This window comes from Haliotis rubra, unplaced genomic scaffold (genome assembly GCF_003918875.1).
Source record: "Haliotis rubra isolate DU_JTF1 unplaced genomic scaffold, ASM391887v1 Scf1921, whole genome shotgun sequence".
NCBI classification, from domain to species: domain Eukaryota; kingdom Metazoa; phylum Mollusca; class Gastropoda; order Lepetellida; family Haliotidae; genus Haliotis; species Haliotis rubra.
The window spans coordinates 74,209-90,245 of record NW_025765916.1 but is presented as its reverse complement, the minus strand read 5'-3'; the positions used below and the strand labels follow the sequence as shown (position 1 = coordinate 90,245).

The following is a 16,037-nucleotide window of genomic DNA, read 5'->3' as shown; positions in this document are numbered from 1 at the left end:
TGCGGGGTTAATACGTATTGTTTCTACCCTATAATTTGGGATTACATAGTACCTAGAAAATGTTTCAGTAGGCTCTATGGATCAAACTGTGTAGGCAGACCTTTTATGTAGTGAAGGTGTTGAACAAAACTCTTTTCTGAGCCTCCCACTGGACTTAGCCTCTAGACTATAATGAAACAGCTTTGCTGCGTAATATGTAAACAGAGTGATTGGAATTATGCTGATGTACGGTTTTGTTTCATGCTCGCGATCAAAAGTTTATTTATTATCAATTTACAACATTCTGAATTTTTTATATATCTCTTTCAATTATTTTTTCAAGAAATAAAAATTTGTGTCGTAGTAAAGTCTTGCAGTTATCAGCTCAATTCATGAAATATAATAGGCACTGTGTTGTGATCTTAATCTAGAATCGAAAATGAAACCGAAGTTGGAAAATATATTGATAATTAAGATTTAATTCATTCCTAAATCCCCAAGGATTAGACGTGTGTCTTTACCCTGGCTCCGTATTAAGGAGACAGAGCAAGCGGGAAGTTTGGCTCCAGAATCAGTAAACTGTGTTTGAGTGAGTGGGCTTGCAATCCAAAACCAGCACCGGTGATGACTAGGTACAGCTGACAATACACAAGGGAGAAACACACAGATATATACTCATACGCAAACACAGACGTACACACACACGCACACGCACAACGTTAGACACATTATTAAAATCGTTACTACTTAAGAGACTTTTTAGAAGTTTCACAAACTGGTTTGACAAACAAATTCTTTATAGCTTTTATGGTGCCGTCTACGGCTGTGAATGAAACCGTACATAATAACGACAGGGAGCAACTGGTCTTTTCTTCTGGTCAGGTCAGAGCAGAGAGATTGGCCACTCAAGTCCAGATCCATCGATTATAACGTCCTTTTCTCAGTAGGCTTTATGGCAGCATATTTTGATCAAAGCGAGAGTAAATGAGGATATACTCAGAAAGTTGACCTTTGGAAACTTGCATTTATCTTTTTGGTCATACAGTCCTTGCCAGAGAGTGTTTTGTCACACAATAGACTCTGTTTCATGCACTGATCTAAGCATGCATGAAACAAATGAGGAACGGTCTCTGTTGGTCTTTATTTAATTCCCGTTCTGGTATATCAGCGAAAGGGAATTGTTCATTAATCATCGATATGCCTGAACCAAAAAACTAAAGTTGTTCTATTAAATTACCATCCTTTGACTCTCCATATTCATGTAAGGTACTTTTGCCACAAACGAAAATGTAGATTCTTTAAAGGATTTGTTTGATCTTGTTTTACAATCTCAGAAACAGTGCGCGCCATTTCCCTCCAACATTTGATTGTTCAACACTGTAACACCAGTATCCCACTACTGACAAAGCTTAAGGGTAAGGTGAAATGGGTTTCGCTAATATGACGACGCATGGGTATATGTATGTGGCTGCTTGTACCTAGCAGTCCAGACTTAAGCTGGTTTTAGTAGTGCTAGCCCACTGGAGATACCATGCCGCAGTGAAGCATGAATACCCAACCCAGACACATTATACGCTGACTCCGGGCAAATCCAGTCCTTGTTGTAAAAATCATTAATGCCGAGCGTCAGGCAGCAACACCACGACAAGTTGTATGACGCGGCCGTGTTAACCACTACTACGGGAGGCAGTCCGGTCCTCAGTTTGAAGAAAAATGATTAATGCGGAGGGTGAGTGTTGTGTTTAACGTAGCAGTAACCACTTAAAATAACATCGGGGAAGAGAGAAGGGTTGGGACTTCAGAACCACAACGATGGGTGTATAGCGTCTTCATATATGGTGCTGTTTGCATGGGTAGGGCACCAAGAACGGTGGGTCAGCTAAAACGGGCCCCCTGTGATCCCGCTTAATAGAACAAACTCACCTGTGCTGCTCTGAGGCTGTTGCTGTATCTGTGAACTCTAGTTAACTCTTGTACATACTTTATATCACTGAGCTGTATGTTTTAGATATGCGGATCACTCTTATAGCCACATGGTACAAAAACTAGGGTTTGTAATTGAACTGTGTGTGGGCTGAGTGTTGCGCAAATATGGTTCATATTATTAAATGCAAGGAAGAAAAGCAATATCGACCGTTGCTAACTGAAGCAGAGCAATTGAAATGCAGCTATTTCTGGGAAAAGGCCCTACCTCTTTGTATGTAAATACGAGGGCTTTTTATACACGGTTTCAAATACTACAATTTCCGCGCATTGCGTATCTTGTTCTGGAAGCACGTACTGTTACAAATATTGAGCTTCACACTCATCTAAGCAAAATGCGACTACTTAAATACTGGTTAACACCTGTAGTCAACATAACAACTAGGTGACTATTGAGGTCTAAGGAACTAATGCGATATCAACAGACTCATTGCATGCTACTATTGCGATGTCGATAGTCTATTGCAAGCTACTATTGCGATAACTATTGGGATAATTCAGACAAAATTCAAATTCTAAGATAAATCTGCCATTTTCTACCAACTTCTTTACATTAAACTACTTTAAAAAATAAATTGTGTTCAGTTGTTTTTCCTTTCCCTTTATAACGGTCAGTCATTGTATTAGTCAAGTTGTTAGGATGGACTTCTTCTGAACATGACTCTAGTATTAAAACATTCCACAACAAGCCAAGCATATTCTACACAGGATTTAATATTATTTATTACAAAACTGTGGTTTGCAGACTCTTTGGTCCCACAACTTTGTATGTAAAATAACATACAAAATAAAGAATAAATACTGGCTCTTGTGGCTCTGGGTCACATTTTTGACAAATGGTCACCTTTCTGTTTCAATAGTAAACACTTACTGTGTGTAAAGGTTGAAAATTAAACAGTTCACAGGTAGATATGTTTTAATTTTAACAACATGGAGATGAAAAAATATATCCAATGCAATGAACAGTCAACAGACTCAACAGATTTAAAGAAGACAATAATCTTTGTGGCTATGAAAGTATCAAGAAATCTCACAAATACACTTGTCAGCAGATAACTTGCTGACTCATGTTGAAGATAGGTTAACCTAATTGGCAAATGGCAATATTTTCACATTAACTCTGATTTTACTCAAATAGTGTGATGCAGGCAGATAATAGTTCATTTTTATCTTGGTTTCCAACTTTCGAATTCTTCTTTAGAAACAAGAGTCTGTCCACGTGTGCATTATTTAAGAGTCTGCTAGTCCATCCATCAGTTGTGAGTGAAACATTCTCAGCGAAATGTTATTCCTGACCTCTGTTTTGACAGTCTCATGCAACATGGGCAAGGCAGAATTTGAGAAATACTGTCGCGAGGGGATTGTGTAACGTGGTTCCAAAACTCTCAACATGTTCCTAAACTCATCATTTTGGACAACTTTTGGAATGGCCGCAAATCTTTCACAATAAATTCAAGAATGGCTGCCGAAATGTCTCTTGCTCGTCTTGACGACGAAAGTAGAGTAGTGTTGTCATTTAGCACTGTCAGGGTTGTTTGTCTCTTAAGTTAGGGCCAGCGCATCAAGAGACAAGACCGTGCCTCCGACGCACATGATCAGTCAAATTGGTTGTATTCCCACAATACTTCAATATCAGCTTACACTTCCGACATGCAACTCGCTTCTTGTCCACTTCATATGTTTTTACAAACCCGAAAGTGTTCCGATACAGATGACTTAGCTGACGTATTGTTTACGATTTCAAATTCTCGCAAAATCCCCGCTGTCGTCAGCTTAAGCTGCCATTTTGTGTAAGGGGATAACTCTACATCACTCTTATATCACTGCAAAATGCTGTGGCTTTACAGCAAATAGAGATTAATCCCAATCGGGGTAGGACTGTAGGACAGAACATGCTTTCAAGTTACCGTTATTTATAAAACAAATTAAAGCGATAGTATCGATAGTTACTGCAACTATCGATGCATTGGATCGTCATTTCATACACCTATCGATAAAGTGCTATCGGGGTCTCACAATCGCGATCAATCGACAGTTCGATGCATCGTTACACCCTTAATAAAACTGTGGTTGTTATTCATATACGTTATAACGAATTTTATTGTCAAGTCTTCAGATGAAAACTTCTGGATATTTCCGGGTTCCAATTTCAACTTCTAAAACCAATCTAAACTGCACAAACCAAACACACGAAGCAATACTGAAAATAAGGTCAAGGTTGTCCAGTTCGTGTTTTATCTTCAGCTATAACAAAGTGCGGTTAATTTGATCGGTGATGCTTTAGGGTATTTATACTTACATCTTTCAGAAAACAATGTTTTCAAATATTAGTCAACAATGAATCGTTGACGTGAACAGTTCCATTTTCCTCGTATATTCATCTACCTTTGCTTACTGGCAATATGTGGCGCGTTTCTATATTGTATTGTCTTGAATAGTAATATGATTACATAAGTTACATATCAGTTGAGTTTTAAATCCATATCTGTTATATTTTAGTTCTTTAACTGCCCTTTGACAACACGTTCTATACTCGAACTATATTTACTTTCAACGTATGGTTTGTTTTAGTCAAGGTATGACTGAAATATTGCCGAAGTGACAATAAATCATGACTCACCCCTCATTAATCTCTGCTGAAGGTTGACATTTTAAAATTCTGTTCTCACAAGTGAGATGGTCAATAAAAGCTATCACTTTTTACGTATTATCAAGTATTAGAGAAATACTACATTACCCATTACATCTCCAGATCCCTTTATCAGAGGTACGGAATAATATATTTCTAGTAAGAGTGGCTACTACTGGCTTCTACTGGCTACCACTGGACATATATTTATGAACCTTGGAATTGCTGGCTGGCTATTCAGCACAATACACCTCAACAGCAATATTCAGTATACACGAACGGCATGGATATATTGTCCGTTCAAAACTTGACTAATATGTATAAGCCGATATTAAAAACGTAAATAATGTTGACAGTCGGGTGTGTCCACATTTACTCACACCCATCTAGAGATATACCAGTAATGTGGCTAAGAAACTTTAGTTGAGGTTCAGGAATATTGATGATCAAATGGACAATTTTCCTTACCTGGACAGGAGTTTAAGGAACCAGTGAGGCCCACTCTTCTGTTTCATGCATACTTAGATAAGTGCATATATATTCTGAGTGACAAAACAATCTGTATGAGACTGTATAACACGAATGATGAATGCAAATTTCCATAGGTCAACTTTCCGGGTATAATCACATTTACTCGCTTTACAAGCCATCAAACATCTCAGTCCATCGCTCACATATGAGCGGGGCCATTTTGAATCACGTGACCTGTGACGCGAAGGGGATATCCCTCCCAAAAATAGTAACACACGTGTTCCATACCTCGTTGCTTGTTGACAACACATTTTCATACATTTTAGGCAATTAAAACGATTGTATGGAGATTTTCGTTTCCAATCTAGACTGACTGACCACCCCTGCTTTTCAACAGCTGTTTTCAAAGGAATTGCTGGTGAGTTTTCAATGCTTCATATAATATAAGATTATTGCTGTCACCTTCACAGTTCCATGGGTGTCTCTGTACTACTCATGAATATTTGCCTACAAAACACAGTTTACTAATTGAATTTAGGACTTAAATAATTAATGAGTTCACTAATTAATTATCTATAAATTTCATGTATACCCAAAACCTTAAATATTTCTCAGTTTACAACTCTCCTACCTTGAATAATATTTTAAATATTTCCATGTTGTATTAGGTCTCAAGCACCAGCTACAAACCTTGCCAAAATCATCTTTTCATTTCCATATTAGCAACCAAGTGGCTGAACAGTGTTATTTGTCATCATGAATTATAAACAAATACTAAAATAAGGGGATACATCAATAAATCAATTGTTGAATGAGGGATCATTCAAATTACAGCACAATGCCAAATATCATACTTTAAACTCTTGTGCATACACCATTGGACAGAAGGCTTTTATTTGTTAGGTCAACTGAAGAAAATTCATTTTGCAAACATTACAGTACCTCTTATCTTTTGATTAGCAAAAATAGCAGGCTTTCCAAATTATCAATGAAGTGTTAGTTTAGAAAATCTGCTTCTCAAGGTGCAATTAGATGTTTATTGAGAACATTAACAATGATAAGGATATAAAATTGTGCATGAAGTTCATTCTTTTGAAGGTATAAGTTTAAACTCATGTTAAATTAAAGTGATAATTAATAATTAACATTGATATGCACTTTATTTACTGGTATTCAAGGTTGAAAGTTGAGAGAAGAAACCATGGATGACACTGTCTGTGCCCATTGCAAGGGCAAGTTCAAGACAAAAACAAAGGGATGGAAGAGATATAGTTGCAGCTTAGTGTTTGACGACAGGTCTATTTTTTGTGAAACTCACTGCTATAACCTATCAAAACAAGAGTCATCAAAAGATGACAAATCCCCCCAGGCTCCAGAAATTTGAAAGAACAAATCATCTGACAGTTACTGATAGTCCAACTTGATTTTTTTTACTTAGTCCAAATTGTTTCCATGGAAATCATGAAAAATATAAATACTAAAACTTTGAAATAACAAAAGGCACCACTTCAAGATCTGTCTCATATATCTGCTACATTTGTTGAAAGATAATGAAAGGTTTTCGATTTTTGCTCCGGAAAAGAAGCCCACCCCTACTTTTTGAGACTAAGTCCAAATCGTTTCCATGGAACCGAGAAAAATAAAAATGTCAAAAATCTGCAAATAGCCAAGGCACCACTTAAGGTTCTGATTGATATATATACCAATTTGTGGTGAAAAATATTGAACGGTTTTACAGTTCTGCTCCTGAAATGAACACTACCACCAATTTCAGTCAAAGTCGAAATTGTTGCCATGGAAACACACAAAAAAATATTTTATACAGAAATCCCAAAGTACCAAAAGTCACCAGTACACCACCAGATCTATCTATGTGCCAAGTTTGGTGAAGAAATAGTGAACGGTTTTGAAGCTCTGCTGCTCCGGAAAAGACGAATGTGCACGGGCGGAAGGGCGGAGCGCATTTTAATAATTTGCATTTGGCTGTGTGCTGTAATTTGAATGATCCTTCCCTTTTAACAATTGCTTTCAAGATGTATCCCCTTGTTTTAGTATTTGTTAATAATTCATGATGAAAACACTGTCCCTTGATGTAATCAACATCTAATCTCCTATCCAAGGAGGAAATAAATATGATGATGAAGATAGGAGAAATGTGAAATGAGAAATAATTAAGGTTATATGGTACAAATGAAATTTATAGATAATTGATTCGTGAACTCGTTAATTATTTAATTCCTAAATTCTAATAAATCTTATTAGTAAACTGTGTTTTGTAGGCAAATATTCATGAGTAGTACAGAGACACCCATGGAACTGTGAAGGTGACAGCAATAATCTAATATTATATGAAGCATTGAAAACTCACCAGCAATTCCTTAAAACAGCTGTTGAAAAAGCAGGGTGGTCAGTCAGTCTAGATTGGAAACGAAAATCTCCATTCAATCGTTTTAATTGCCTAAAATGTATGAAAATGTGTTGTCAACAAGCAACGAGGTATGGAACACGTGTGTTACTATTTTTGGGAGGGATATCCCCTTCGCGTCACAGGTCACGTGATTCAAAATGGCCCCGCTCATATGTGAGCGATCGACTGAGATGTTTGATGGCTTGTAAAGATATATTTTTGGATATTTTGATAACGAAAATAGGGCGCACGTGTAGGTATAAGTACAAAGAAGTAATTCATATAAGTTTTTCGTGCGCAAAAATCGCAACGAGTGCGCGAAAGTGCGACAAAGTTTCCACCATTGCGGCCTATGGAGGTGCTGCATAGCGTTCATGTCAGTGAACGCTATGTATCTTAGCTACTTCCGATATCACTGGAGTTGCCCATCGTTGTTTGCCTTCGTCCTTCGTCACATCGCCGTTGTCTGACTGCTCTCATTTGTAAACAAGCTCCATTTAGAATATCTGATCTCACTGTGGTTACCACGACTCTGGTGAGTTAATATTTTGTATGTGACCCATTACTTTAGATTGTGACTCAATTGCATTGTACTAGAAATCTGTATTGTGATTCATTGTAGCTTGCTCATTGTTTGCTCAATATATTATTGAATATTTTAGTCTTGTCTGTGATATATTTTGCTGGTCCAAAGGGGATTCTTAAACCTTTTGTCACGGCAATTTATTAACCGTAACAATTGGATTAGTAACGATTTTTATAATGTTTCTAACGTTGTGCGTGCTTGTATGTGTGCGTCTGTGTTTGCGTATGAGTATATATCTGTGTGTTTATCTTAAGTATTAAGGTCTCTTAAGCATTTCATTACTAACGATTTTAAAAATGTGTCAAATGTGTAAATGTCAGCTCTGACACCGGAAGTATAATCAATTACTTCTGTCATTATTACGTATCTTTGTTTTCATTCATTATTGCTCTGGTTCATGGAGTGTCGACGCGACCAATATCTCATGAATTCATACGTGGACGCTAGTGATCAATTACTCACCAATATTCCCTTCATTGTAAGACCGGTCCCTTCACCAATACTTATTACAAGCTTAAGGGAGATTGATCAGGGGAGGCAATGAAAACGAATACAGCATCGCACATGATGTCGGCCGTGTCATAGTTAGTAACTTCCTCTGAATGTCAATCATATTTCTGGAATGACTTTAACCGGGCCTTTGATGTGAAATTTGTATCTTTCAGTGGCATTTGAATCCACTATATTTGCTTTAAAGTACTTTACGCAAATGGGAAATGTAGACCCGCTAAGCTGGAGTTGAGTACTTGATTGCGCGACATCAGAAAGGAGAAGGAGAAAAATCACGACTGATAAATTGAAAATTCATTCTACTGTCCACTGGCTTGTGTACTGAGGCTGCCATCTTTTGAAGTTGAGCAGCGCCAGTTAAGACAGGGACTATTTATCATTTCTGTACTGGGATTGTTAAAAGAAATCCCGTCATGTGATTGACAGGCGAATCAAATCATTTATTTATTTATTTCGCATTTGACTTTTACAGCTTGCATTTGTCGGGAAACAGTTTGGATTGTTGACTTGATGGTATCAATTAAACATGACAGTACAGTATATGTGAGATCAGGTCACTGTCCCTGAACCGCATTCATTTCCCTACTGCCTAGCCCTCCCTGCAATGCTAAGTGAAACACGTCTAGATTTGATAAGGATTCGGAATCTCCCATATCATTTCGGCTCCTTTTTCTATATAGAGGCATTGCTTGTTTCCCTATCAAAATTATATATATACACACACATACATATCATTTTGATAGAAACAAACAATGCTTTTATGCAAGTAAAAGGATATATATTTTTCTGAGACTAAGCGTTAGTAGTCAATACTATATTCCTCCAAATGCAATTCGCACGTAAAAACGATTTCTGCTAAGCAAAAGCTTACTCAGTGATTGTTGTTTTAAAACATTACGTCGTGAATAATAATAGACTATACCAAAATGTGTTGTATTCAGAGATACTCGTTGCTGTTTTGTTTCTTGTGTAAATTTAGATATTAAGGCAAGAGGTTTGCTTTTATTACATCATGACCCAAGGGAGAGACACATGGTCAAACATATAAAAACCGCCTGTTTTCTATTCTAGAAAACTGTTATGACGGAATTCACATCCAGCAAGGGATAACTTGTTATTCAGATGAGGAGAATATACCGTCATCAACACAACCGTCATGGAGTGTTGCAAAACCGTGAGACGATAACTATGTACAGACACATTGAACCCTGGCGAGGATATGTGATATTATGTAATCTACGTTCCCCGAGGGACAATTTATCTTTCACTAACCTCAACCTAATTATATTGATAAATCAAAAGGAGTCACAGTATTCCCAAAATGCAATATTGATGCCAATAAAATCAATCATAGCAACCATATAATTTCCAACGAATAGCATAAATGCTGCCTTCATGAAGTATAAATTGAAGGATATTTATAACACCAGTCTCGCTTAAAAACATGATGAACAGGATTCATCAAACATATCCAAATAAAAATGGAAGTCACATTTCATAATGTTTCCATTATATCATCTAATATAATCTCAATGTAAAAATGTGAATGTTTTAATCGTAGAAAAAGCACTGAAGTTCATGTATTCATTATTTTTATGTGCTGGCAACGGTAACTCTCACATATTGATGAATCGATAATCCACACTTCCAAACGTTCCTGATGGTTAGCGTTGTGACAAAACCATCTGTTCATCACACTGAAGACATCGATTAGATGGTGTATATTGCTGAATGTAATACGAAATGTCGAACATGTAATACATCGCTCGGATACAAGTTGTTACAAGCGAGCTGTTTCCAGATGCATGTTTCACTCACATGCTTACGGCATACCCGGAATCGTACCAGTGTGATCTTAGCAGAGATACTTTTTCAGTTCATTAAGTCCAGTTCAAGTTTAGACCATCTTACCCACAGTGCAGTTTGAAAGGTTCTATTTCTTTACAAAAAGCATGAAGTGAGCATAGGTTAAATCGTCAAATGTAACCGACGCAAGAGAAAAAGACACAACTGAGAAAAAGAGCCTTTATCATTCTGCAATACTTTCTCTCATTCTACTGAGAGAGAGTGAGTGAGTGTTCTTTCACGCCATTTTAGCAGCATTCCCACAGCATCTCGGTTACCAAACACAGGCTTCAAACATTGTCACCAAGCGGAGAATGGAACTTCAAGCTTTGGTATTTAGTGCAAATGGTTTAACCACTAGGCTATTCCACCGACCCTGTGGGATTTACTGAGATGTTTCATTGTGATCTGTGTTACGCAGTGTGTGATTGTATTCGTAAAGGAGGCAATGCAGAATATAACCTTTAAACACTTGACTTACTAGATTTTGGACATGTATATTCTAAGGAAGAAGAGTGTATTATAATGGCTGTGATTGAAACATTAGGTTTACCATCAACGTCCCTGCATACACTCGAGTGGGATATGTACCGTGCGTGTCAGACACAAGCACGCTTGGTTACATCACGCACCTGCTCTCTTCTCGGTTAGACGAGTGACAGTATTCACTTAGTCGTTATTTGCCGGGGCATGGAGCTAACTGTGATCAATATGTGACTAGGGAATGTACACACTTACAGTGAGCAAAAGTAAAAAGTTCTTCCTGTAATGCAACATCAAACGCGCGAAACATTTGGAAATCGTGAGAATATGATTAAATACGCATGAACATTACCCACACTTTTCTTCATGTGAGTACATATACGCACGCACCCATGCATATACCTTGTATCTGAGTACATATACGCACACGCGCATGCATATACCTTGTATCTGAGTACATATACGCACACGCGCATGCATATACCTTGTATCTGAGTACATATACGCACACGCGCATGCATATACCTTGTATCTGAATACATATACGCACACGCGTATGCATATACCTTGTATCTGAGTACATATACGCACACGCGCATGCATGTACCTTGTATCTGAGTACATATACGCACACGCGCATGCATGTACCTTGTATCTGAGTACATATACGCACACGCGCATGCATAAACCTTGTATCTGAGTACATATACGCACGCACGTGTATGTATGCATTATACATGCTTATGTCTACTTCAAATGTTGACAGTGGTAAATACATATCGCACATGTCTTTCTACTATCCTCCGAGATACACTACCGTAATGATATTATGTTTACATCTCGCTGATGCTGGGTGTTGTCACAGATGCAGGTGTCATGGACAAATGGTACATGCTTGAGTCAGTCGTCGCACGGGACGCGCCACACACCCGTTTCACACCCGTGTAACATGCATGTTACACGTGTTTTTAACGAGTGTAAGGGGAATGAACCTTTAGGCTGCATTGTACATCCATGCTGGATAAATACCAGTGACGAAGATGCATCTCTTGAACATTCACATGGCCACAGATACTCATGAAGATAAATGCTTACAACCTGCATACATATTTGCCAAAGACAATTGTATATCGGGACTCCAGATATATTAACCTCTTATCCGGATGCAATTGTACATGGAGACTCCATAAATATTAACCTGGCAGTCTGATACAGATGTGTTTCGAGTCTCCACATATATAACCGTTGCTATAGAAATTCCAGCCTGTAAATACACAACTATTTTCGCCCCTTTTTCAATGATTAACTTACCATTCGTTCGGCTATCATAAATCAGTTACCACCCCTTAAACAATTTTTAGAAGATATGTGAACCAACCTCCCCTTACTCTGATGTTTATAACACGCCGTTTTCTGTTATAATCCAATTACTAAATGAAATGGTATGCGTCTTGTTTCAAGCAAAAGATTCGTCGCTGTACGCTCTTGGTACAGTACGGAAGTCTCAGCTGTATATAAGTACCAAGAACTAGCTAGGAAGCCCATTAAATTCCTGTTTCAAATCGGATCAAATTATGCTTGTGGCTTCAACTGCTATTACAAGAGAGCGTGATTACCTGAGTCGCCCCCAGCAGTCGTACAAATATATCACGGCATTCAAGTTAGGCATTGTCACTGCAAACCTGACGACAGCGAGAACGCGCAATGGTGTTAGCCCTTTTTAAGCCGAGAATATTACATTTCCAAGCAGGGTAAAACGCGACCGACCGACGTAGTCTTACACATTTTTCTGATAATATTATTTTATTCCTTTTAGCTGAAGGCTTTTTGAAGATAAACTGTCATTTTTAACTGAATGTTGTTTCTACAAGAGGGATTACTAATGTGTTTTATGCGATTTATATATGATTTAGGGGCTTGGATTCCGGGGGCTAAATTTCTTTATTAAACACGTCTGGCGTAGCCATGCAATACTGGTTAAAAGATAGAAATAAGCCAACGCTCTCAAATGATCTGCGCCTTCATGTAGATACGATATAGTCGTCTATGTGTCTTGCTTATACCTGAGTTTCATCTGTTCAACCTGCCCCTCACCACTTCGTCCCTCAATCCCTTAGTTATAAAGAAACAGGTTCTCTATAAGTATCTGCTATCACATGTGTCTACATGTTTCGGCAACAAGAAACCATATGCATGGTTCAGCAAATAGAAATAAGTCGTACAAAATGCAGATTTAACTAAAGACACGTGATCCTCCATCAAGTCGATCAAGCTCAAAACAAAATATGATTAGAGAGAAATTAATTGCTTGCCAATTTCAATATTCAGCGTTCTTTACTCTTCACGTTTATATATGTATTTAATATCAATATAATTATATAATTCACTATTCCTCTGACAATATTTAACCAACAATACATTGTGCAGATTTCTCCGATAAAGTGGTGAAATAGGAATATTTGTAAAGTTAAATAACTCATTCACAAGTTAAGGAACATTGCGTTTTCATGAAAACACCAAGATTCCTGAATTTCGGTTCAGTGCTGTAAGCTCACACACAGACTTTCTTACATTTGACATAAACAGTGAATGCATAGAATGAGTGAAACAACTTGCTGTCGGCAGTCGTGTTATTTATGTACAAAACATAGTTACCAACAATTGATGAAATGATACATTACATATTTTTAACATTCGTGTTGTGTACGCCAAGTGTGACAGGATAGGATGGAGTTTGAGGCGGGAGAGTCACGTCTCTACACCACAATCACTAGACAAACAATATCACATGTCTTTGGGCTCTTATTTGTGTAAAATATCATTGGAGAAACAATCCTACATGTCTTTGAGCTCTTGTTCGTCTAAAATAACTTTGGAGAAATATTCCTATATACCATTTGGCTCTCGCTCATGTTAAATAACACTGGGCAAAACTCCTACAATCAATCCAGGAAGTGGAATAATTAGATAGTATAGAGGAACAATTAAACCATGAAGAGAAAAGAGACAAAAGATGGATGAGCCATTGGATACAGAACTAACTAGACAGAAATAATCAGACCAGGTTGAGGAACAAGTCGACTAGACAGAGGAATATTGAACACGAATTAAACCCGGCAGAGGGACGATCTCACCACAAAGAGGAACAATCGGACCAGGTAGATGATCTGTTGAGAGATCTACACCTGGTAGAGGAACAATCGGACCAGGTAGAGGATCTGGTAGAGAGATCTATACCTGGTAGAAGAACAATCGGACCAGGTAGAGGATCTGTAGAGAGATGTGTACACCTGGTAGAGGAACAATCGGACCAGGTAGAGGATCTGTAGAGACATCTACACCTGGTAGAGGAACAATGGGACAAGATAGAGGATCTGTAGAGAGATCTACACCTGGTAGAGGAACAATTGGACCAGGTAGAGGATCTGTAGAGAGATGTACACCTGGTAGAGGAACAATGGGACCAGGTAGAGGATCTGTAGAGAGATCTACACCTGGTAGGGAACAATGGGACCAGGTAGAGGATCTGGTAGAGAGATCTACACCTGGTAGAGGAACAATGGGACAAGATAGAGGATCTGTAGAGAGATCTACACCTGGTAGAGGAACAATGGGACCAGGTAGAGGATCTGTAGAGAGATGTACACCTGGTAGAGGAACAATGGGACCAGGTAGAGGATCTGTAGAGAGATCTACACCTGGTAGAGGAACAATCGGACCAGGTAGAGGATCTGGTAGAGAGATCTACACCTGGTAGAGGAACAATCGGACCAGCTAGAGGATCTGTAGAGAGATCTACACCTGGTAGAGGAACAGTCATGAGGCCACATTGAAGAACTGTCAACCAGATACAGGAATGATCATGCTACTTTAAAAAAGATTACCGAAACAAGATTCATTCAGGTAGAAATGACTACTGCCTCTGCGCTACGCCTTTGGCTACATAGATTCCGTTTATGTATACAGAAACATGCATATGCAATGGATATAAATATTGGCTTGCCTGTCTGTCTATGCGTCCCTCCGTCTGTCTGTCATATTTGTGACTTTTTTGTGAACAGTATCAACAGCCTTTTCTCAATATATCAATTGTTATTATGAAAGCAGATTGTCAGACTATCATGTCAGACTATGCAGAAGCAGCATAAAAGTCGATTGTAAGACTAAAGGCGGTGAGTACAGATCAGTACGAGCAAGATGTCCCGGGTCCTTCCCCTAGCTGTATCTGGAAGCGTTGTGGTCTGGACGACTAGTGGGGGTTCCACATAGCAGACTAGACAGAACGAATGTGTTAATACCGTGACTTTGTGGGAATGGAAACTTTCAGGTGAATGAAATCCGTGAAATAATTTATATTGATCGCGTTGGAGTGCGGTAATGTCCGCTTCATCGTGTCCGGATCACAGGGATTACACATATGTGTCTCGTTAATGATGTCGCGGTGGCACTGGTGTATATTTGGAAGAGAATGAATAGATCTAGTCTATCATACAGATCCTGAAAGTCCAAAATATTTGGCAAGGCTAGAAAAAAGTCTCGGGGTTCTTTTTTATTACATTAGATTTGTTATGAACTGTATTTTATGTAAAATATGTTCATTTCAGAGACTAGTTGTTAGTCTAGAATAGACCCTACTGAGGCCGTCGTAGTTACATTCTGGTGAAACACAACCGCAACTGTGCGTGTAAAATATAGCCTGTATATTTTCTGAAGATACTTCTCGCATCATACATTGGGATATGCACGATATACGTATCCTATATCGGGTTAGGCATGTCCTCCAGCGATACCATGTATGACGTGTAAAATTATGCCTCCCCTAACACGACATGAGAATTATGCCCCCACCCCCAATCGCTGACATGAATTTAATACCTACCAAAATGTCTGACGCCAGGATGATGTCTACCACAATGTATTACACGAAGACAATACTATGCTATTCATTACGCAAGTGTATGATGGAGACGTCTCCAGAAACAAAGGCCACAGCTGGCAGCAACAGAAGGTGTGCGTTCAAGAGAGAGGTGCCGGTCTGCTTCAGCACGATGAGTGTGTCATACCAGGAAAGGATAGCTTGTGGTTGTGCTGGAGACGCCTCCTCGACGTCGATATTGAACTGTGTGTCAGCTTTGAACTTCACC

The 16,037-nt window shown here is 38.5% G+C and overlaps 1 protein-coding gene across 1 annotated transcript; it reads left to right on the top strand.

Moving 5' to 3' along the window:
• Positions 1-14,173: 14,173 nt before the first annotated feature.
• Positions 14,174-14,650, top strand: LOC124274633 (chromatin target of PRMT1 protein-like). The gene has a single exon (XM_046709994.1). The coding sequence runs from the start codon at positions 14,174-14,176 to the stop codon at positions 14,648-14,650; it is 477 nt and encodes a 158-aa protein (XP_046565950.1).
• Positions 14,651-16,037: the final 1,387 nt, after the last annotated feature.

Coding starts and splice junctions, on each gene's coding strand:
- LOC124274633 (XM_046709994.1), top strand. CDS start 14,174: ATGTGTACACCTGGTAGAGGAACAATCGGACCAGGTAGAGGATCTGTA.